Raw genomic sequence first — 25,177 nt, forward strand, 5'->3', positions numbered from 1 at the left:
AGGGAAAAAAAAAAAAGGCATAGAAGTGGATGGCTTCCTTTTTGTAAGGTTCAAAAGTTTGTAAAGCAAAAAAGGAAAATGTTCTTCATGGTACCTGACATCATTTTAGTCCCACCATCCTACTTTCCCATGGGGTGACTCCTATCAGTGGCTAAGATATAATGGAGCCCAAAGACTAGGTGTGGTGGCAGCCGTGACTGTCAAGTAAAGGAAAGGCTGGGAGGGGAAGGCTGGCCTTGTCAGGGCAGTGTCTCTGTCTGTACAGTAATTTCCTATGAGCTGACTGAGACCTTGGGCAGACTTTTTGCTGACAAAAACACTACCACATGTCAAAATTGGATTTTTTTTTTTTTTTTAAATTATTGTCTTTTTGTCACTGAAGGAGTCAGCATTATCCAGTGGTCAGTTATTCATCTGTCCACCCTCCTGCACCAGCAAAGCCACTTAAGCAAGTTAACAACACTGGTTTCTTGGGGATGAGTGGCACATCAGAGCAGCAGCCAACTTCGGTGACATGGGAATGGTCCTGGGACCTGAGGCTTGTATTTGAGCAATTAATTGCTATGATCATAAATAGGCTGTGCTTCAGAGCTCCAGTTCCCAAGCACTGATTTCTGTTAAGTGCTTTGTGAATGAAAGGAAGAAAATGAAGAAAATAATCTGCAGTTAAACTAATCTCCTCTAACAATGTAAAATGCATTCTAAGGACCAGTGCTTGAGGGAAGGGCGTTGTACAAAATGACAGACAACAAAATATAGGTAACTCTTTGTGCAGGGCTTTTGTGGTATTAGGAAATAGAGCTCCCAACACTTGCCTATCACCCTCTCTGATTAAACACTGTGGTTTCACCAGCTAAGGATCGATTGCTTTAGAAAGCGCTAAGTATTTGTCAAATACTCTTCCTTCGGATGTTTCACATCCAGATCCTTTTGTCTTCATCGACTTGCCTCAACACCTCTGCCGCTTGGCAGGCTGGGCACACTCCCTCCTACCCCTCCATGGCCTGAACAATGTGCCCTGCACCTTGCCTCAGCCTTAACTTCATATGTGAAAGTAGCTGGTTGCATAGGTTGATCCATGTCACTTGGGTGAGGTGGTCCAGGATGAGAGCAAATACTTGCCTCTAATGAGCAGCTCTATGCTGTTGTGTCTATCTCGTCCTCTTTGCAGATGTGAGGATGTGTATAATGTGGTTCCTATATCCTGGATAGCAAGAAACCCCAGGAACTGCTCTTTGTTTAAACTGCGTTGACCATTTTTTCCAGCTGAGTCCATGGCTGGATGTACCGTACATTATAGGATTATGATATAAAAATGTGATGAAAACATGAACATTGAATTTTAAATTTGCCACAGGTGCTGCTTTATTAATTGCTGCCACCTTTACAAATTTTTCAAGTCTCTATTTCCCAGGGTTAGTCAGAACAGCATCAGCATCTTCTGCTGCGTTGCATCCCCTCAGCTCTGAAATGAAAAATAATGTGGGCTTAGCAAAACCTCTGCTGTTTCCCAAGATATACCAGAGGAAGCCTGGTTTATTTCTTTACCAGGTATACATAACCTTTTTTCACAATAAAAATAAAAAAGCTCCCCCCACCCCAATTATCTTTGATACATGGTTCTAAAAAATTTTACCTAAAACCTGTGAGATTTTTCCAGCAAGGTCTTCCTGAGAGTCTCACTGTGCAGAACTAAATACAGAATAAATGGGTGAGTTTAGAACAGAAAAGCCCAGTTCATGCGTCTTTGAAAAATGACAGTGAATACAGACAGACAAGGATGGTTTTAAAAAATTTTCACTGAAGAAGGTTTAAATCGTGCCTTAATACATTATACATTACAGGATACTTACACTTGTGTAAATACTATAGTTAAAGCTGAGGTTAGCCTTTCTGTGGTAGACACTCAAGAGAACTGAGTGCAAGTCTACAGTAAAACTTGTTCTGGCAGAAGACTGACTTTAGAGGTTTATTTTGAAGTTGGTTTTTTATGGATTAGTTAAAGTAAAATGCTGTGTGTTAAAATGGTTTCATTTTATGTTGTTGTGCCTGTGGAAAGACTCATTGGAAGAATTTTCTCTTAGGATGAATCTTTGCAGCTGGTGACTCCAGGATGAAAACTTGACACGTGTGCTTCCATTTTGCTACAAGGGGAGAAAAAAAAAAAAAAAAAGACAGACCTGGAGTTGTTAGGATATGTTTAAACTTTTGGGGCTTGCTTTGGAAAAACTAATATTCGTTATAAGTGAATACTTCTAGAATCTAGTAAATCATACAAGTGCACGTGGCGGTTCTGATATGATAGATGAGCGTGTTAGGCCAGTGATGAGTAAACTTCATCTTAAGCAGTTGTTGGCGTGTTAGGCAGGAATGAGCCGCTCCCTGTGGAGGTCAAGAGTACATTGGTATTTGTGTGGCAATTTTTGACTGTTTGAAAGGAACAAGAGCAGTTTAAATTCCCAAGAAATGCATAGGTACATAACTGTAGCTTGCAAGGTTTCGAGCTAATATGCTGGAGTAACTTATGCTTTAAAAGTTTTGTTTTCTCATTAAAGAAAAATAATACAGACTACTTTCTGTATGGTGGGGACATAGCATGCTTGTTTCACTGTACCTCTGTTGCAATATCCATGTTCTATATGACTTTCTGTGAACTATTTATACAGGCGAGAACAGCGTCTCATAGCGAGACTGATTTGTATGTTAATCTACCTTGATCCCTAATTTCAAAACACCATAGCAACTTTCTGTTTTTCTTTTAGATCAGGTCTCGGTGCTTTTAGAGCTTGCTGCTCCTGCCTCATTTTTTTTTATATTGTTGGCAGTTTTGAAGATATTAAATGTTTAAGTTGCATCTTTCAGCTACAAATTCATAGCTTTCTTCAGTGTCATTTGAAGTGGAATTTGGTGGGAGCAGCTCATAAAGTCATGATGAGAGGATAAAATAAGAGGCATACAGTTGAATGGTGTGAGAAGTGAAACTGGTTTTCATTCAGTTTTTGAAGTATTGGCTTTATTTTTAACTAGCCTAGGCTAAGGGTTTGATAAATTGGGGGTGTATGGACTGTGCAGGGCAAAGAACGCAATATTCTGTTAAAAAAATTTGAAAACCACTCATATTGTAGAGCTTGGGTAGAACATTTCAATTGTAAGACTGTGCATAATGCAGTAAAATAACTTTTGGGAGGTTTTAAGACAACTTTACAATGTGGTCAAACTAGAAAGAAAATTATTAGTTGAGAATTGAATAACTTGCTTAATTTAATTATGGTGGAGTCCTATTAAGGTTTTTACAAGGAAGCAGGTTTGATCATGTACTTGGTTTGAAGTCAAGTTTGCACTGCAGATAGCCTTTGCTCTTCAGAAGCTGTTCTCAGTCAGTTTGGACGTGCTCCTCAGGGGAAGGATGCCTTTGGAGGTGGCTGGCCGTGCCTGCTCGTGGCTGGCAGCACAGGTGTGTTGTTACGGAGTGGGAACCGGTCCCTCCCTGGTGCTGGAAGACATGGTGTGAACTGGTAGGTTATCGATAACCTTTTGTATGTTTAACAAGACAAATCCTTCCGTTTAATTGTTTCACTGTGAACAAACGCTTATCACCAGATGTTTTTGGACTTGTATCCCTTTTAATTTGTTTTGGATCAGGGACTGTAAAAGCCATTTAATCATCTGCAACATGCAGCAAAAGCTTTAACTTCATAAAAGGGCAGTGAAGGGGGGCTGGGGTTTCTGGGGGGTGCTGCCCCAGCAGAGCACCGATGGAGCTGCTGATGCTACCCAGCAGCGCGTGTGTGCAGGGGGGTGTTGCAGGGTAGGGAGCAAATATTCCTCAGCTTGTTATAATTGCTTAAGCAAGAACTGCAGTTACTGCCAGTGCCTAATGTGCAACCTCCCCGTGTCATTTGACTTCTTCCAGTGCTGTATAATTGGGGAGCTAGGGCTTATAAAGTACTTTATTCGTTAGTCTGTGGGCAAGAACGGGTAGACTGAGTTGGGAGAGTGTGCATGCTTCAACACTTCACATGGCTGATCTCTACTCCTATGTTATCTCCTTCGTTTACTTTCTCTCTACTCATCCTCCATCTCCCAGTGCCAGAGCCCAGCATAGCCAAACTGTGGAGGTGGAAGTGGTGACTTTGGGTCCCAAATGGTGAAGTGGGATTTGAATTTAGATCCCCAGCAGCCTGAGAACAAGCTGCTGTGTGAAGTGGTTTCTTCTTCTGATAATGGTGTTGTGGCATAGGTGTCCCATGGTACATGGTAAAACAGCAAATTAGCTTGAAGGGTGAACAGACATTTCAAAACAAGGCTGAGAATTTAAGGAGGTATTAAGCAAAAAGGAAGCGGAGGGCTTAATGTTTTACTTGAGAGAGCATCAACTTGCTTTTTGCGTGTCCTCAGCTCTCGAGACAGCGTAAATGCTTTGGGTACTGATAGTCTTTGATGCAGTAGCTGTCATCTACGGTAGAATGGGAGCAGGCGAGTGGGAAGTTTGCCATGTCAAAGCTAACAAACTCACTGGTTTTGCTGGTGAGAAAGCATGTGGAAGGGGTTTCCTAAAGCTGTGGGCCGCCTGGGTAAGATCTGAGAACTGGCCTGTCTTCCTTTTCTGTTTTATCAGCTTAAGACTAATGGTGAGTCACTGTGAGCTGCATGGCATGTTTCATTATTGGAGACCTGTCAGAAGAGTTGATTAATAATCCAGAGCATTTGGATTCAATGTGATAAAACTAGTCATAACAAAGTACTTCAGTGCCTAACTTGAAACTGTGAAGAAAATCCTATTATCTTAAAAGTGTGTGTACATGAAAGGGCTAACCTTCTTTTTTTACAAGATAAACATAAACTCAGTTGGTGAGTTGCCGAGCAGCGGTACTGTTTCCAGAGGCTCCTTTCCAAACTTCCCTGTGATGAAGTGGAGCTGAGATTTAGTCCTGTCACTTGTGGAGTTTCAAGAATATGCCTCTCAAGACCTCTTAAGTTACGTGTCAGAAGTAGTTATGGAAACAGCTTAAGTAAATGATACATAAATAATTGTAATGAACACAAATTTACTTTCTTCTTAGCCTTCTGGAACAGCCTGCCTTTTTGCTAGGTGTGAATTTGCCTTTTTTTCTTTTGTCAAGCTGCTTAAACATTTTATTATTAATGCATTTACTGTATTACAGTTTACCTTTGTAGATATTCTTGAAATAACTTCTTCCAGGTAAGGAAAATGGTTAAATGTCATCCCATACTTATTTTTACCCAGAGGGGAAGATTGAACAAGTGAAGATTGCTTTACATTCAGCAGATCTGTAGGAAGCAGTTTTGAATTTACTGGGCTTGTTTAGAGAGCATATTGAAAGCTCTGTGTAGCTGCCTGTCTCAGTCCAGTAATTCTACACAGTGTACTGCAAGGGAGAGATACTCCCCTCCTTTCTGGTAAAAAGGACTGTAATTTTTAGTAACAAATGTTTGCAGGTAGCACAGTCCAGGCTTAGTGTTTTTTGCTGGCTACCTTGTAAAGGTTTGATTTGATTTCCTTGTCCTGTAATTTCCAGTGTTGAAGTGAGAGTTCTTGTTGGATGACTAACACATTTCAGCACCGGTTAAGGCACTTTTGGAGACCCAGTGTTCTTCATATATTAAATATTTTATTAATGACATAAGCAGGTGTCAAGGCTAGTTCACAGTCACATGTTTTTGAGCTGTGCTTCTGAATTTTGCCATTCTCAGATTCATTTTGCAAGACTGTTGAATGAGGTTAACACCTGACGCTGTGGTGCCTCCCCACATGGCCCGTTAGCACCTCGGCTTTGTACCTCTTTAACACAACCAAGCGCATAATTTTTATTGTAGTGCTTTGCATCACGGTGTTTGCTGCGTATTTGTTATGAGAATTGGAAGCGTGTTCAGAACATTCAGAGGAATGTATTGCTACAGGTGGACACTGATTCTTTCTGCTTGAGGTATAACTCTTCCAGGCAGTGTTGCAGGTGGCTCATCACTGCTTTTTCACAGCCTGCGAGATTCGGTTTGTTGCAGTCTGCAGCCATCTACTTCTTACTGGAACACAAAGTTTATCCTGAGGTGGTGGGGAGAACTCCTGGCAAGTCGTAGGGCAGAGCTTTAGTCTGTCAGCAGGGAATAGCTGGCTTCTGTGTGACTGTCTGAGCTGCACATGTATGGTGGTGGGCTTCATCAGGCTGAGCCAAGAGAGAAAATTGACAAAACTGAATATAAATCAGTATATTAATAATTTCTGGGAATGGCCAAGCTATTAGGATTTGGAAGCACGATACAAAGATTTGCCAAGTTAGCCTGTGATGACCACTAAGAGAAGAGTTTGCCCAGGAGAAATGAGTTATAAAGTAATTCAAGACTTTCTAAAAAAAAATCTTGCACAATCAGAGTTTAACGACCAAAGTGATGGCTTTAGGCTGCCATCATCAGTGTTTAAATCCCCAATATTTTTTTGTTTGCACCTGTTTTTACTGATCTCATAACGGACATTGTTACAGAACGAATGTGGAATTTGGTTGAGAGACCAACTTTTATTTTTGGATGGGATATGAACTACCTATCGCAATAATGTTTCTGTACTTGTGATTATGGGCACTGTCAGTATTTCCATCATAAATTTTTGGATTTTTTTTTTTTAAAGGAGCTTAAAACTCACTTGTAAAAAAATTCGTCTTGGCAGAAAACTTGTATACAAAGTCTTGGCTTGAATAAGGCTTTTTAATGAATTTTGAGAGAGGGAAGGAAGGAAAATCTGGGCTGCTTTGTAAGTTGAGGTTACAGAGGAGAAGTATACGCTGAAATCTCTTGTTAGTGGTACTCACCTTGTAGAGAAGCAGTACAACAGAAACCCCCCAGCATTAGTAGTCCCTTGCCCTGCATTAAATTTTCAATTGAGTTACAACAATTGAGCTTAACTTTTGATTCATTCTGTGGAAAAGCTTTTGATAAACAGCATCCATTGCCAGGCAGGAAAAAATGACCGGAGGGTACCAAGAGGGTAACAAGAAGCAGGGAACTCCGTGGTGGCCAGTCCTTCCCAGTGCTCGCTGCAGGGAGAAGCTTTTTAAATTGCTGGTTGCAAAGGTGACATATACCTTGTTTATGGTAGTGGTAAATCCTATTCTGAAGGAAAGAAGTAAAAATATATCATTCCTATTTATTGCATTTTGCAGAGCTGCAGGAGATGCTCTGAGACCATGTTTAATCAATGTATATTTTCACTGGATTAAATCAACCTGAATATTGACGTCATGAAAATAAGCTGAGAAGCCTGGTGAAGGATGCTGGTGTGTTTTACTCTTCTAATAAACATTGCTTCGAAATTTAATGAAGCATACCATGTTGCTAAAGGTAAATGCAAGCAAACTGAGCTATAGACATTTTGCTTGAGGTACTTGCTTTTTAATAAGATTCGTCACTAAGTAATGTGAGCAGATCCATATGACGCAAATGCCAGCAGTCATTTCCCTGCCGCCATTTCAAGAGGAAGCCTGGTGATATGGATTGTTTTCACTAGACGGAGAGAAAACACTGCAGCAATATGTGTCCTAAGCAAAATGCTGAGCATCACCCATCTGTTTCAAGAAGCGTCTTTGCTGCACCTTTGACCCCTAGTTGTAAATAGAAACTCGAGTGAGTTTACTTGAATTTCCCTTTAATGTGGGTTCCTTTCAAAGGCAATCTGTGTGTAACCTTCTTGTTCTCATCTATTCCCTCCTGTTAATGCATTTTGGCATTAATAAAAACTTGCTAATGCTCCAGAGAACTTTTAGGAATGTTGTACACATTTTGGTACAGCCCTTGGTTCGGTGTGTCCCTGGTTCGGACTGGGACAGCTGAGCACAACTAGGAAATAAATAACCCTGGGAAGGATGCGTTTTGTCAGAGATAGCGGTGTGTGGAACCTGTGCCTTGAATGGGCATTTCCTTGCCTTCTAGCAGGAAAAGGCAGACCTACCAATTCCCTGGAGACAGACCCCTTACCCTGTTCTTATGCCTTTCCTTCTAGTATGTCTTCTGTTGTGGCAGGTTCATGACTTGCTTTTAGAAGGAAATTAGTTGTTCGGTGCTGTTGCTTGTGTATAGATGAAGCTACATAAACACAAAAAAGTCATAGCAGAACTGTGTTTATGCAGAGCAACTCGGCGAACTCATTTTGCTGCTGGAGGTGAGTTCAGTGAAGAAGTTTATATTAAAAATTTAGTTTTCTTAGAATAGACAATTACCTAAACATTTCAGAATCAGATCATTTGGTTCTAAACTAGTTGAAATTTTGGTTTTATTTGGATAGGCATGGATAAGCAAATTGCCAAAACTTATTAGTAAGTGCCTGAAACTTAAGAAGAGGTGTATTATGGTTATAACTATGAAGTTGTTAATGATTTTGCTTCTGGTTTACTGTTTCAATGATATTCCCTTGTGTTTTACTGCCCTAATGATATTCCCAAGTGCAATACAACAGAATGATGTCTCAGGTCATCTTTAAATAGGGATTCAATAATTGCTGGGATTAGCAATAAGCCTGTTAGCTTTGTGTGTAGAAGTAAGAATTTGATTTCTCCCAACGATGAAAAAAGTAGTAGTGCTTTGTTTTTGGAATTGCAGGGCATTTGTTTCCATCCTGTCTTAATTTCAACAAGCAGCTGTAAATAAACTAATGCTGCCCTTCGGTTATATGAATACCTGCTGTGAAAGTCTGATCTACAGTTGTGAAACCCTGAACATGGGTCTGTGTGGTTAAGCCTTAGTCCCTGGGTGGGGAGAAGAGAGAGAGCCTCTCTCCGTTCCTAGAAAGCTAACCGGTGTGTTAGTGTTTCCGATAAGCCCCCAAGAGTTCAGTACCGCTTTGAACCTGGATGAAGTGTTTGGAAACACAAGTGCTCACATATGCATGTAAACCAAATATCATCCCCATTTTCTGAGTGGAAAAATACCCCCTCACTTTCCCCTGGGACACCTGCCTCCCCAGCTGCCTTGATGTGTTTTTCTTTGACATGTTCTTGCTTTGATACCCATGAAGCAGAGCAACCCAAGATACTTCATTTATGAAAACTGTCAGGCATTTGTGTGTGGCTTTACCACAGCTGTTTTGCTATTTTCAGCTTTCTTTTCACACTCAGACTCTGCCTTGTGAGCTGTGTGAAATCCAGCTGTAACGTCTTCAGTGCAGAATACGCGGATCTGCCTAGCACAGGGTCAAGTAGTGCAAACTAGGCAAGAGGGATTGAATGAGTTACCAAAAGTCATGGGCGATTGCAAGCAGGATTATTTTCCATACACACTTCATAAGGAACCTGTTGAGAATCTAGGATAGGTATGGAAGTCTGGGATTTCCTGGCTGTAACAGTGATTTAACATGAAGGCAGTCCCACCTGTGCTTTCTAAGTAGGAATTCAAGGACTCCTCTGTGCATTTGAGCAAAACGGTGTCTAAGTCAGGAAGCCCAAATAAATGGATTTGTAGCAGGTTTAGGTCACGGGTGGGGAATGTTCCCAGTTTGAAAACTCAGGCTGTGTATTTGCAGGAATTGAGCAAAATGTGCTGCTGTCATCTCCTTCCTCTCCTCCACAGGCACTTGGTGCTCTATGTCGCAGTGGATGCTGTCCGGAGTCAGAATTTGCTGATACCAAGTGTGAAGGAGTATGTTTGGCACGCAGCTTGTCTTCTCTTCAGAAATCACTTTAAGGGACACAGAAAGCTCTTGACAGTAGAGGAAGCTGTTATCTTTTATCCCCAGTGAATCATCCTGATTTTCTTTTCCCTGATTTACCATGCTTGGAGGGATTATCCCCTCCAATTCCTTTCCTCTGCAGGTGGTCATCTTCAGCCGTGTCTGTGCCTGTTCTGCCACAGCTTCCCCTGAGCACAGAGCCTTTTCAGCGCCCGTCCCAAGGTGATGGGGAAGGTACCAAGTTCAGTGGTCTTGGTATGCATGACTGGAACTGGCAGCCATGCAGCATGCCAAAATACAGTTAACCTGATGGTCAGCTGAGGTCTCAACCCATTTTCTACAGGATGGGGCTGCCTATAGTGAGAAACCGCTTCGGCAGATGGTACCTGCTGCTTCTGTATGGAAAGTGTAGTGTTAAAGTGGACTTCTAGTCTTACATTGCTAAAAGTCTCCTGGGATGAGTCTCCAGCACATGTTATTAAATCCCTTTACCTTCTATCTGCAAAGGATGCACTGGCTGGTTTTGTGCTGTTTACTTTAGTAGTATCATGCTGGCATTGGGGGAGGCTTTTGTTGTTGGTTGGAGCCATATTTTAATACAACTGAAATCTGGTTTAGGAATTAATCTAGGTGCCATTTTCCCTGGTGTGACAGGGTAGAGACTGTAGGAGTAGGATCTAATTTTGCCAAGCTCATTTGATAGGATTGAGGCAGGCATAGTAGGATGCACTCAGCCCAGAGCAGCTGCATTTTGCCTTCTGTGTCCTCAAAGGAGCAGTTGATCACAATCTAAGTGCAAGAGTGTTTATGCAGAGAATGAAGTGAATTAAAGGTAGGGCAGCCCAGCTGTTGACTGAATGCAGCCATAAAGATGGATGACTGGAAAGACTAAAGAGCTGAGAACTATTCGAAGCGCTCCTAAAGTGGGAGTCTTGGTGACGCTTCGGGAATGACTTGTTTGGGTTCCTGGTGCTCTTCTCCCACTGTGTGAATAAATAAGCAGACCTGGGCTCATGGAACACACCAGTCAAAGGAAGTTCCCACCGGGGCATATATACTCTGAAAACTTCCATAAATTGTTCTGTAATATGACAGTTTCCAATTACGGGTTTTCATAATAAGAGGCTTATTGGCAACCAGTAATGCAAGTTAACTGTGGAAATTTCTATTGCTTTTCTTGGCCCCTGTGCACTTCCTGAACAGTGTGTGCTTTGTCCCAGGTGTACCATTCTGGGCTCTGAAAGTGTGTCAAAACATGCGCGGGGCTGAGACCCCTGGGAACTGGCACTCGGAGCCCGATCAAAAGGAATAAAAAAAGGTGAGGGGCTTAAGGCACAAGCCCCGACGTGCTTAACTCTTGGTTGAGTTGTTTGTTTCCTGCCTTGATGAGTTACAGTGCTGATCACCAGTAAGAGATTTTCATAGACACATGGGAAATCATTTTTACACAGTTCTGAACAAAGCTTCAGACCTATGTAGCCTTGGGAGGTATAGGTATGCAAATACCTTGGATAGCCCTTCCAGTACATTTCAATTAGCTTGCATTGTCAACCCACTTTCCTCTTACGGGCACGTGCGGGTGCAGGCTTGTTTGGTTTATGAAGTGTTGAATAAGTCTTCAAAGAGTATCATTGCTTCCAGGAAATATGTTTTTCATACATACTTGTATTGTTTAAAAAAAAAAAAAGGCAGTAATGGATAATACTTTGGGTTTGTGCGAGCCAACGGTGTGGATTTGCTTGGCATTGCAGCTTTCAAATGATACACACTCAGCACAAGTAGATTCTTTTCTGATTACATGCAAGCACTGTGTAATAATTACATCTTTAAAAATATATATTGATTCATGGTATTGTCTTGAAGTTGCAAATAATCCAAAAACCTGTCTGCTTCTCTAGATTAGATACAAACTGGATATCTTTCTGCAGTAGTTTGCTGAAAACGCAGTGATTTCAGAGAATCGTACCTCTGAAGATGTAACCTTACGTTGCTCTCTTCCTCTAATCCACCCCTCTTGAGTGATTTATTCTAGGACTGTGCATCATAGGTTTTGTCCTGGCACCCATTCCTGTAGTGTTGCAGTGCCTGTCCACATTACCAGAAAAAGATGGCTGGGAGACAGGTTTTTTTTTAAAAAAAATATGTTAAACCAAAAAGAAAAGAACACACACACAAAGAAAAGAAAACCAGTTCCAGTTAGTAGAGAGGGTTTTGCTGCCAGTGTGGATGGGGCATAATTTGATTTAAATGACTTTTGAAAAACAGTTCTTAAAAGTGTTCCATGCATTTTCTTCCTGGCTACTGTTGAAAATATGGAGCCGAATATTTTCTGTGATGTTTCAAACCAATATGTTCTGGCAACCTCATAGCTGGGCCCTGTGCATTACACTCTTGTTTCCAGTTCGCTGTGGCCTGGAGTGCAACACACAGCTCATGAGATGCACCAAAGTGGGAGGTCTTGTGAGGAGCAGGCGATACAAAGACCCAAGGTACAAGGAACATTTCACTGGGGTCCAGCAGGGAGGCTGCCAGTTCTAAGGGCCTCTTTTATGAAAAGAATTTGCTGGTAGGAGATGGAGGAACTGTGTGTGCCTCCTTGGATTTTGTGAGTGTGTAGGAGAAGGTTGATTCCTGGGTGTCATTAAAGCTTGGATGCTGAACTAGATCTTTTGCACCTCCTTAGGGTCAAACTTTTTTCACTGGAAAGATTTGCTGTACAGATGATGGGCTATGGCTAAGTATTCATCACTGCTTTAAGTGTGACAACATATAGCTGCATAAAAGTGGCATGTGGGTTGGGAAGCCATGGCTGGTACATGAGGTGTGTGCTCTATTGCTTCTGCTCCAGGGACTCCTGTATTTTGGGGAATGTGTGTGGGAAGGTCAGTGCAATAGCAGTAGGTATTCTGAAAATAGAGGGTGGTTTTTTAGCACCAAATCAAATCCTGGGGGTGGAAGCAGGAGTGGAAAGTGTGGAACAAGTTTGTTGTTCTGGCTATAATAATACACAGATCTTTGTAACGCTGTTGGGAGTCCTTACCAGGCTGGCTTGTCTACAAAGCAGGTCATACTGTGTTCCCTGCAAGTGGGCATGGGGACGCTGTGGTTCCCCACGTCTCCTTGACACTGTTACCCTCATCACCCCTAAATATCATGGAGCAGCTCTGAAGTGTGAATCCCCTTAAACCCAGAGAGATCTCTCTCCCAGGTATCCCCAAGTAGTTCTTGGGAAAGGTTGTACAGACCTACCATAGGCCTGTCATGAGCCTTTACCAGCTCTGCTTTCAATGTCGCTTGGGGCAAGGGAACCTCTTTGAGCTCAGATGTTTCCTCTGTGGGCTGCAGAGTGGCTCCTTTTTGGAGTTTTGGAGTGGTGTGCAGGGAGCAGCTGCTTCTGACAACTTTTCCTGCTTCTCAGGAGTTGTTGGAGGGTACAAAAGGCAGGAGTGTACAGGTGGAGCTGTTTAATTTATCCCATTAGGACAACCAGGTGAAATGAACCCAAGGGAATGTGGTGCTGATACTAGGACTGAGTGTCTTACAGGCAGTGGTGCAAGAGCCAGACTTGGGAGAGATGGGTTCAGGGAGACCACAGAGAGGTGAAAGCAGGAGTAGACTTGAAGAGAGGCGGGGGCAGAGGCAGCTCTCCTGCTTGGTGATAATGAAGTGTGGATAAACATGTTTAGAAACAGACTGTAGGTGTGGGACAAGGGTCAGGGCAATATGAGCGGGGAGCTTTTGGAGGCAAATGATAGGTCAGAGACCAGATAGGGAGTGGAGATACATGGTGAGGAGACACTTCTTGTTTTGGCTTTAGGATTTGGAAAGGTCAGTCCTGAGAATTTTCCCTGTTGATGCTTTTCCACTTGTTATTCGAGTTATTTGTGCAAGGTGGTAGGAGAAGAACTTGAGCTGTACTTGGAGGGGACAGACTGTAACCTGTGATGTTTAAGTACAGCCTGGAGCATAGAGAGAAGATGAATGAACTGTTCAGGAATCAAGTTTATTGGTGGAAGCAAGATGATGTAGTGAGAAAAGGTGGTGGTTTGGAGATACCTTTTTTTTTTTCCTGCAGTTATTCTGTTACTTGTGCAGCTGCTTGACAAGCCTGAGTGTAGGGCTGTCTGCTGTGTCTGCTCAGGCTGGACTAAACCAGGATGCTCAGTCTGATTACTTGAATTAACTCTGTGGTAAAAACTCACTTTGCTGCAGGTTAGTCTGAGGAGAGAGGAGGTAGGGGAGAGACAGCTTTGGGGATTCAGTAGGTTTGATGGGAATATTGCAGATCTGTCTCCGTATTTTGTTTTGAAAACACATGCGTTAGATTTCATTTTTTTCTCTCCCATCCCTCACCTCCTGCAGTGGGAGCGAGTCAGAGAAGAGCTCCGAAAAGTTGCTGTTTCTAAGAAGCCTTTGCATACTCAGATCGTTTACCCCTTTGAAGCCACAGGCAGGATGGCTTTCTAGTGACTGCCATGACAAAACTGTGTGTGACATCTGGGAACAACAGAGCCCACTGGGGAGGAGCAAGTAGCCTTTCCTAGTCAAGAGGAGAGATTTTGGGTTGGATGTTTGCATGATTATTGCATCCAATGTGATGCCTGGAATATAAACTATAACATGCTGTTTAATACAAAATAGCTGTCCTGTGGGCTGTTAGCAAATGCTTCCAGTGATTTAGAATTAAAAGACTGTAAAAAAACCCAAAACCAACAAAAAAAACCCCAACCAGCAACCCCAAACCACAACAAAACCCCCCACTCTAACCTTATTGCTATTTTAAAAGCAATGCCGTAACTGCTCCTACTGAGACTAGTCACCTTTACTGAGTTGTCATCTTTGCCAGAGCTGTTTGGTGTACGTGGGATTATAAGGAGAAGGAAGGGTGACTGGGACAGGTGTGTTTTCCCTTATTGGAAGTGCCATTCTTTCTTCAGCCAAGAAGGAGCTCGAGCGAGCCAGCCTTTGTTTGGTTGCTCTTTTCAGAAAAGCAAAACTCTTCCTTGCAATATTTATGGTAGCTTGGCTCTAGCATGTATGTGTGAGCTGTGACAGCATCCTCATGTTAGCCAGGCTCCGTTCCTACTCCCTCGTGAGTGAACATTAGGGAACCAGCTTTTAAGTGAAGCCTGTTTAATATGGCAAAAGCTGGGAGACTAATAGATGCAGGTGTTTGCAGTATTGGTATGAAATGTGGTGTTTGTGTTAGTGTTGTGGTAGCAACGGTCTTTTTAACGGTGAGATGGTAGCTTGGTCCAAAGCCCCTGTTTTCAGCTGTCTTCCTTTTGAAATAACCACTTTCAACCTGTTTCTGTTTCTCAAACTTGTTGCTTAACTAAAGCTCAATTGCAGAGCTGCAATGACTGACCTTAACTTTGTCTCTCTACCCAGGATTGAGCATAACAATGTGCCTACAGCTAAAGCACAACTTGTGTTTGACCAAAGTATTTTTTGGAGGAAAGGAATCTTACCTTGGTTTGCAGACCTCAGGAGGCAGGCTTGGGCTGAAGACCTTATTTCCCCTATAGCTGTTCCTATGTTTAGTCCTCCCTGTTTAATGTGAGCTGCCTGCCTGCTATGAATCTGTTGTCAGCTTCCACTCGCTGGTGAATCTGTGGCACCTTTCTGTAGCAGCGTGAGGAGCCTCTGTGCATCATCTGTTGGCCCCAGTGAAGAGAGTTACCATTAATGGCTTGTCGCTTCTAAAATCCTTTGGATATGTTACACATTTTGGGTTGATTACTCATTATGAGGCGTTGTGCTGGGTTGACTGACTTAAGGAGAAGTAGTATTGTGCTATATCATCTCCATCCTTCCCCAGTATTCTTATGAAAATACACGTTGCACAAGTCTGGCATCTCTCACCAGTGCAGTATTACAGAGCTAAGCTTGCTTTTACTGTTTATAATACTAAGGATCCTATTGCTGAGATTTTTGTTTATTAGAAATCTTTCACATTCTTTTCAGAGTCAGCGATTTCTGAGGCAGACCCATTCACAGGCATGTGTTGCATATTCTTAGATATTTGAGTTTACTTTTGGCTATTCTCAAACATTCTGGATTCAGATCAGCCTTGTTCACCAATTGGACTTGACTGCTCTGCAAGTCTTTGTCATCCGCGAGTTTTATTACCAGTGACTTAATATTTAGTTTCAGATTATTGGGAATGCTTGGCCTACTGCAGACCTATGTGGAATCCCACCAAAAACCTAACTCCCAGTGGGTTGTTCTGTGTACTTGTGGGTTTCCTACTGCGTGTTCATTGCAAGACCTCCTTTGGGGGCTTTGGTGAATTCTGGAGTGGCAAGAAGGATACCGCGCAAGAAGTCTAGCTGACCAAATTTGGCTGATGTGATAAATGTCGTAAGCATACTTGTCATTGTCAAACCTAAACAATTTTTTGTTGGTTTTTTTTTTTCTTTGAGAATGAGTCATGTATCTATTTGTTGTTTCTTTTTTAAGTGGAAGCAAATGCTGTCTTTGAATTTCTGAAGTAGTTCTACTATGGAAAAAAGGGTAGCGAAAACCGAGCACAAGTAGTTGGGTGTTTAAAGAAGAATTTAGGATGCTCTCTGCTTGAAGTAATAGTGATGTCCTGCAGCGTGGTGGGCAAGTTTGACCTGAAGAATCCCAAGAATAGTATGTTCTACTGGAAATGTCTAAATTCAATACTTTAATCCCTCCTTTTAATACCAGCATTTTGAGTGGGATGAAGAATTTCACTTTTATTGAAGCTATGTCCAAAACAGTTGTAGGGAAGATGATCCTGCTTCCTTACCTGCAAGGTGCTTTCAGGTCTCTGCACAAACTTCTGTTGTTGAAAACAGTGACCTTAGCCATGCAGAGTGCATCCAATCCAACCATGTCTAGTCTGGCAGTCATCCATGTCTCATCTTCAGATCTATGAGGATTCATGGATTGCTTGTAAGGATCAGAGATGAATAAGGAAGAAAAGCAAACCTATTAGTATCAGGCTTAAACACATGGTGGCTTGGTGCATTTATTGGCAAAAGCCTGGGGGTTAATAGCTCAAAGATGATTGAAAATCACTGGTCTGGTTCAGAAGTTTGACACTGTAGGCTAATGTATGAGTTGTTAACTGTTGGCATTGAGAAGGAAGCAACAAAACCCCCATACCCAATCTGAGATGAAACAGGCCTGGACTTTGTCCATAGAATCGTTTAGGTTGGAAAAGACCTTTAAGATCATCAAGTCCAACCGTTAACCTAAGGATGTGAGGCTTAGGTGGAAAGTCTGTGAAAAGCTTGGAGCTAATAGGGCAGGTATAAGATTGCTTCTGGCAGAAGAAGCAGTTTCTCCTGCAGCTCAGGAGGTAACCCCTGTGCTTTCAGATGCACAGACTCCTGGTTCAGTTTTCTGTTGGAACAAATTCCTCCTGAGTAAGGACAATTGTTCGTTTGATGGCTACTTCAAGACGGGTCTGGATGCAGCGAGGTAATCGCGCTGCTGTCCAGATTGTACATATCCATGCCAGGATATACTTGCCCACTAGCTGGTTTTGATTATGTTTATGGTTGAAATGGGATTTTCATTCAAAGATCTTGTGTTCAGTCAGCTATGACTTTACAAACTAATCACTGTGGGGCAGAAACTTGATGCTTGTTCAGTGATAGATGTTTGTTTAAAGTTGGAAGAAAACTTATTCAGCCACTATCTTAAGGATCAGACCTTCAAATAAGCAACTGACTTTCACAAAAATGCTTATTAAAAGATTCTTTTTAATTAGAAAGCATATGAAAATAATATAACCATAAAGTTGACATTTGACTTCCCAGGTCAGGAAGTTAAGGTCCTTTAAGGGGCTTTAACCATGCATCCTGACATGTTTGCGTGGTGGTAGGGTCATGCATTTCATGCATATGCAGCATGGGGGAATCCCCTCCTTCTGGGTCCACGCAGAGTCAGCTGCACTGGCAAAAGATGATGCTCTGTACTGCACGTATGACTACGTGATAGACTTAGCCAATTGTGTATTTGATTTATTCTGCGTCTCTGATAAGTGCCAATATGTTCTAGCTGCATGTGTTATGTCATGTATGAACTTCAGTAGCATAATAAGAAATAGGAGAGTGCAATGTCATCAGTTTCTGGTTTCTGAGATGCTGCATATAAGAAATGCTTATTCTGTCACGGTTAGTTTTGCCACTGCTCATATAGAGAAGGATCCTGCTTTTTGGAATCTGTGTGATGAGCTCATGTTGGCCAGGAACTCTGATCATCTTAAATGGAGTAATTGGATCCATTGAGCTCCTGATTTTGTAAACTCTTGTGCAGCTTTCCAGTCTTGTGATGTACAGCTTCCCTAAATTTTTGCTGTGATGTAAGAAATCTTGGGTGAAATTCCCTGCTCTGTTATGTATGAGGTCAGCCTAAATGATCTGTCTTGGCCTTAAAAAGAAAACAAATCCTATCACCCGTGCTTGCCAGCATCTGGACATTTTGCTGCTCTGCACTGTGTGGAGGTCGTGATTTTGTAGACTCTGGAAAACTTTACTTAAAAATCCATTTGCAAATCCATAAGGAAATGTGTAACTGGGGGCTTAGGTAGTCACAGGTGGAGTATCATGCTAGCTAGTGACAGCAGTGTGTATCCTCTAGCTTGGGGGAAGCACAGTAATTTTAGCATATAGCATTTAAAAAGAAATCCATGTCTGCTGCCTTCTTTAGTGCAACATAAACTCTTCAAGCATAAGCTTTTCAGTGCTGCATCTTAAGAGGAGCACTTTCTATCGTTCAGATATATTTGGCATTGTTTGCTGCATTACACAGAGAAAGCTTTGTACTTTAGCACCCAAAACACATCTCTCACTCTCCAAAGAACGACTTGGAGAGAAAGAAATGCAGGCAAAACCTGAAGGGGTCGAAGAAAATGAACTCCTGCTGCAGTTGCACACTTGCACACATGTGGTGCAATTGAAATTTAAGAGCTGAATACATCCACATCTGACCATGGTAGGGTCCAAACATTACTGTTGACACTGGTTTTCTTTTTGGATAGCACACTGGCAGAGTCGCTAGCGTGTGGAGCCTTGTCAGCTCCCTAATCTAATAGACTGTTCTTGCCCAGACTGTTGTGTGTCAGTATTTTATGTACCAAATGTAGCCAGGTTTAATAATCGGCCATTTTTCCACCTTCTGCCAAACTTTTTCCCTTTTTGTCACAATTTAATGTTTGAGTCAAAATCTGCTATGGTAACAAATTATATACATATTAAAAAACGAAAATAAAGATGGAAAGCAGAGTCACAAAAGGTAACCAGAGTTCAAAGTAATGTTGTCTGAGTTTTTTATTTTTAAAGACTTGAATTCAACCCCGTTTTAAAAATGATTGTATTTATGTATTGTGAAAAGATTACAAAGAAACAGGTACTGCCTGAAAGCATGACTGTAGATCTGTATATGTAAAATTTTGAAAGACTCCCCTGTACAGGTCTGATTTGATCTATTCGCTTTTTAGTTGCTAAACAATAATTTGTGGAGCTTTTTGGATTGTATTTTTCTTACTGGGAATGGTTGTCTTCAGTTAGGACCTGTTGAGGCTATTTATGCTTATTTCTAGTGACTATATTATGTAAATTATGTTACCAGAATTTTTTTAAATTGCATTTTTTAAAGGGCCTTTCGCTTGCATTGCTGGTGGTGTGAGTCGCTATTGTCATGTTAGCAATGCTGAGGACTGGGGACCTTGGAGGAGCATCTCCAGGGAGTTCTTGCCTGGCAAGCACCAGCTAGAGAGGAGCTCAGTCACCGGCAGGGCATTGGAATGGGGTCACCCAGTTTCTTGGTGATTTTTAATGTTTAGTAGGTTATTTCTTATTCCATGCTGATTTAAATCTCACACTGAAGTACCACAGCTTGAGTGAAACTTACTTTTGAAACAAAAATCAGGATCTAGGTTCCTGGGCCAGGTAGGTGCTTGCAACTCGCTGTTGGTTGTGTGAAGGATGCCAGTAAAGGCATATATATCCAAGATAAGAACCTCTTTCATGATTATAACCTGAGATGGAGCAGCTTCTGCCTCCCTCACATGCAGTGAGGGATGTCATCCAGGTCTGGTGCCTACCATGATTTTGTCTGACGTGATTATGCATATGGTTTCTCCTCCCCCTGTGCCCTTGCTGCACTAAAGTGGGGACAAATCTGTGTCAGTTACTTATCTGAATTATCAGTTAGTTCATGGTTAAGTAATTTGAACTCTAATTTAGAGTTCATTCCTCTTGTTAAATTAATTAGGAGATTTGTATAAGTAACAGCCATAATTGAGTGCCTTCAACAAAAAGACCAGAGCCTAAAATAAATGTAAAGCTTGGTGCCTTACCAAGCTGCCACAGTCCAGTTCCTCCTCAGGTCACAGGGCACCATGTTCTCTGGTCTGTACTTTTTCAGTCTGTTCCTAATTGTGTGTTGGGGAGCTCTCCCGGAGGTGTGCTTTGACATGATCCCAGCATTCGCTGGAACTGCTTGAGTTTTGGGACTTCCCAGGATGATTAGTGTATCTTTGGTGAACAATGGTCTAAGCAACTCATTAAATTGTAGTGTATCCTCCTCCCTCTCTGTGCTTACTCCCAACTTCTGGAGAGCCGATTAGAGGCTTGGCAGGAACTGTATGGTTCTGCTCTAGATACGCTTTGGATACATTATTGTCACAGTTGAGGTATTGCAAAAGCCATGCTGTTCCCGTCTTTATCCTAGCGAGAGGTAGCTCTTTCGATTGTGCAATATCTGTGGCTAATTACATGGCAATTGCAGTGTGCCACCAGGCACCCACATTCATTGTCAGCTCCTTGGGGATGCAGATGAAAAAGGAAGGATAATGGTTTTTTTCTTCAGTCCAGTGATTTAGCTTGCCTTTTTTTTTCTTTTTTTTTTTTTTTTTAATCCCTTGCTCCTTCAGGTAATAAAGCCAGATGGTAGTGACAAAGAAACAGAAGCCACACATGAATCAGATGTCCCTGAGGATATGTTGGGCACTTGCGTTCCTCAAGAGTTAGCGAAAGGTGATGCTAGAAGTCCGGATGTCATTATAGAAGCTCAGTTTGATGATAATGATGCAGAGCATGGACAAGACCACTTGCAGGATATGTTGGCTGGTGACATTAAGAAACTTTCCCTGGATACTGTTGAAAAGGGTGAGTAGATCGGATTGCTGATTTAAACCTTTTATTTGAACAAACTGTTGAAGTATTACTTTGTTGCCTTGCTTTGCTGCAAGATATAAAATACAGGCATAAAAGCTTAATGCCTTATCACTTCTATCCCTTTCTGCTAAACCGCCTTCATAGTTTTGAATGGATATTAAGGACTGGGTTTTATGTAGTTTTGATTGATGCAAAGTAAATCTGTGAAACAGAAGTCACACCTTTAGATTTGCAATTCTCAGGGCTGTCTGGGGACTGCTGGTTGCTGTTTAATTCAAGATGCTGCTGTAGCAGTTTCCTTCATCGCAGCTTGGCTGGCCAGTCTGTGAGTCTCAGTTTGGGGATAAGAATAGATTTCCTTGGGGCAGTTAGGTTTGCTGCTGTTTTCAAACAGTTGAGTTATGAGCAACTTAAAGATTTGGTCCATTTAAAAAGAAAATTGCACTAAAACCTAAAGCCAATTATGCGATCTGTTTTGAAGGCAAACCTATTTTATTCTGAAGCTGAATTCCATCCAAACCATCGAGTGTTGCTTAGGGCGAAATAAAATAGGCTCCCCTGTCCCAAACTATGCTTATGCTGCTCTTTGCATGTCCTTTCTAGTACTAAATCCCCTCCTGAAGAGCTGTCTGTTGAAAGGATTCTGACAATTAGCACATTTAACATGTGCCTTCAGCTGCTGGTGAAAAATTTGTCAGGACAGATATTCTGGTGTATTCCTGATGCATGCCCCAGTTGTCCAGAAAAGATGGCGGTAACTTAGGACATAAGCAGTTGTTGGTCTGTGACAAATCTTAGCCGTGGTTTTAAAGCTGCTCTATTTAATACCTCTTGTTCTCCTGAGAGATGGCATTTGAAGATGCACAGACTTCTGCCTATACTGTTGGTAGACTTCCATTTTTCACACCCATCTGTTAATAAAACTGGAAATAACATTTGAGTGGAAGTGTTGTAGTTTTTATGACAAAACATTGGTTTCAGCTCATGAATGGAGCTGCCACCTCACCAGTTCGTGATGCTGTTTCCTTCTGGGTACCTCCACTGTCTTTGAGTTACTGCCAAAGTACGTGAACCAACTTCTGTCTTGTTCCATTACTTTCCAGCATAGGGCTTGAGTTGGGAGTTACTCGTCTTCTCTGCAGATGTTTTAGACAGATAGTTATTAACCCCATCTTTTTTGCAGTCTTGGACGCTCTGTTATAGCTCTACCCCCTTGAGCTGCCACTCTGGCTCAACAACTCTGAAATCTCCTAAAATGCTCCTGAGTCACATGTTGTGTCTGTTGCATCTCTGTTTCTTCTGATAGCAATGCCAAATTAAAATTCAGAGAAATACATTCTAGTTTGACACCAGCATCTAAAATAAATACAGACTTGAGCCAATATTTTACTTTCCCTGTATAACTGTGCATTAGTGTAAAGGCTTGATGAGAATTACTTTTCTTGATGCATTATAGTTCCTTGAGATGCTCTGGAGTGACCTGTGTTGGAGGTTATCAAGTCATCTCTTAAAATCTGTGCCATCTAAGTGGTTTTTGCCATTTAATTCTATCTTTTGGAGAATACTTGTTGGGCAGATGTTAATCAGCTTATTGTCTACATGGTCGAAATCCAACCTACTTTTCCATTGCAGTTGCCTAAGCCAGCTGTTTTCTTTTGTCTTCAAGGCCTTTCCGTGTTCATCGTTAACAAGCCTTGTGGCTGGTGTGGCTGGCCAGTTAGATTTCTGCTGAGTTTGTATTTTGCTATCACCTCTTTTAATAGTTGCTTCAGCTTCTTTGGCCATATAACCCATATGGATTTTTCTCTAGTTTCTTCTTGCTCTGCTTTTTAATGCCCTCCTTTTTTTATATATATAAAGTTTACGATGCTGCTTTTTCTGAAGGTGTTTTTGAGCAGTTGATGATTGCTTTGGCTTGTTTCCTGTCTTTCATGGAATTTCTCATATCATCACTTATCCAGATTTTAAGTCTTGCCTGGAAAACAGCTATAGTTATTCTAGCATCAGTGATAACTGTCATGAAAAAAGAAAAGATCCTGCCAAATTCAGCCTTTGCAGGTGTGGCTCAAAATGCTTTTTTAAAAGGACCAAACATACACTTTTTCAAGGCAGAGCTTAGCTAAGGCCATCCACTGGAATGTGGGACCGGCACTGGGACACAGGGTGCTTTGCAGGGTTGGACGGTAGTGAGTGGAAGGGCCCTTCTCTGTGTAACATGGGCCTCCCGAGAGGGCTGCTGGGCTGAAGCTGCCTGTTGAGCTTTCTTTTCAAGCTGACTGCAGATGACTCCTTTCTTTTTTTTTTTTTTTTTTTTTTTTTAAATGTTGCATCCCTTCTGCTGGAAACTACTGCAGCAAAACATGGAGATGGGGATGGGAGAGGAGATCCCGGGGGGGATTTTGTGCTGACCCACCAAAAGTGGTGCTTTATTTACTTTCCCTGAGAGCATTGCTTTGACGGGTTTCCTACACTGACTCATTGCATGGTCTTATACACAGGAGGGACCAGGAGAAGTAATGTGTGGCCAGTGCAGCTCTTAAGTGGATACTTGTAGTGGACTTTCTTCTTTTTTCCCCTAATATAGGGCAGTCTGAAGGTTTCAAGCTGGACAAAGATGCCATCAAGGGATTCATGGTTAATAAAATAAAATCAAGAAACAGTCTATCATGTTCTCGTGTGCACATATATGTATACGCATATATATGTGTGTGTATGTGTATATATATAAAAAGATCCATATATATAAAAGACCTAAACAAAATCCAAGCTAAACAAAAACCCCACCAGATTTCTGGGGTGAAAAATATCCATAGCTACCCTAATAGAATCAAAAGTAAATTTTAGTCATTCTGGGGTGAAAAAACAGAGCCATGTTGCTCTAGATATTGCCCGACGGTGTGCAAATCCTCGTGCGTGTACACAAGCTCTGCAGAGTGCTGCCTCTCAGTTGCAAGATGCCTTTTGTCCATTCTGACGAAGGAGAAGAATTACGCAATATTTTTGCTGCTGGCTCATTTGTTCTGCTGCTGATGGTCAGAATGAACCATGAAGAATAAAAGTAAACGTGTCATTCGAATAAGAGCGCTCTGGGTCACGCTGGGAGTGCTTGCTGTTTTGATATCTTTTCACCCTGGCCTGTGTCCCATCCCTCATTGTGGCTCTGTTCTTCTTCAGAGCACCAGTCACCCCCTTCATCTCTAGTTACACACTGGGGCAAAGAAATTCGGGTTGGCCCTTGCTGTCAGAAGCATGAAACATTGTGTACGCTGATTGTGGCCCAGATTTGAGTGGACTGAATTTCCCTGCAGTCCCTGTATGTTGGGTTTCCTGTGCCTCTGTGGGCCTGAAAGCAAGCTGGTAGAAATTGTTATGCATGGGGGGCTGCAGACTGGGACTCAGATGTTGGATCTGTCTTCACTAAGTGCTGCAGTTCAGAGCTGTGCTTCATGCCCTTCTCTTCCGAAGACCCCGGAAGGGATGGGATAAGTAACAGGGAAGTATACAGAAGTGACAAGGCCATCACGTTCAGCTTAATTCTCAGCCCATGCACTTTCTGAAAGTTGTCGTGCTCATAAAAGTGCGTCGGTCTTGCTTTGCTCAAGGATATTTAAATAAAGTTCATAACTGGTGTCACTGTCCCAGAAGCTGCCCTGGTCAAACAAGTTTGCTCTCCTTTTCTGAACTCTTCTTGCAAAGAAGTTGGGTTAAAGATTATCTTCAGAAAAGTCTCTGATCTAGGAAGTGATGAGCCATTTTCCAGTGCACTGTTCAACACAGAGGGTAATATTACCCTGTCCCAAAGTCAGATTTTCTTAAGTTTTGGTCATTGGAGGTAAGTCTTTTTTAGCAAAGTTGGAAATCTTTGTCCTCTTGCATTTTCAGCTGTATTTCCAAGGTGTAAATATCTCTACAAGCTGAACAAACTTTCTCTCTCTTTTGTAAATATTTTTACAAACTGAAAAAACTTTTTCTCTTTTTTTTTTTTTTTTTTTTTTTTTTTTTTGTTTTGTTATGAAGACAGGAAGAATGAGCACCCTGAAGAAAGTTCCTCAGGTCTCTTACTAGTGTCCTTCAAACCCTCTCTGGGGTTTCTATGCCCCGTTGAAATTCAGGCACAGAACAAGGCAGTAGCATCCTGGCACTAGTCTGAATAATATTGTCTACACAGAAAAGATTAATTCTCTGTAGTGCTTGGTACTGACATGCAAGTCCTCTGTGTTTTACCCTGTGACCTCAACTTATTCTGTGCTACTGCTATCCAGAGAAGTCATCTGCCAGTCAACACGACCTTTGCCAGGTCTGTAATTCTTTCCCTTAATCCTCCTTCACATTGACTACTGTAACA

The 25,177-nt window shown here is 41.8% G+C and overlaps 1 protein-coding gene across 1 annotated transcript in view; it reads left to right on the forward strand.

The window, feature by feature from the left end:
* DIS3L2 (DIS3 like 3'-5' exoribonuclease 2) overlaps positions 1-25,177 on the forward strand; it is a 198,126-nt gene that overhangs the window by 38,444 nt on the left and 134,505 nt on the right. The window contains 1 exon segment of the mRNA XM_035889935.1: positions 20,589-20,823. Coding sequence (XP_035745828.1) covers positions 20,589-20,823 — 235 coding nt within the window.

This window comes from Egretta garzetta, unplaced genomic scaffold (genome assembly GCF_000687185.1).
Source record: "Egretta garzetta isolate BGI_Z169 unplaced genomic scaffold, ASM68718v1 scaffold172, whole genome shotgun sequence".
Taxonomy (NCBI): Eukaryota; Metazoa; Chordata; class Aves; order Pelecaniformes; family Ardeidae; genus Egretta; species Egretta garzetta.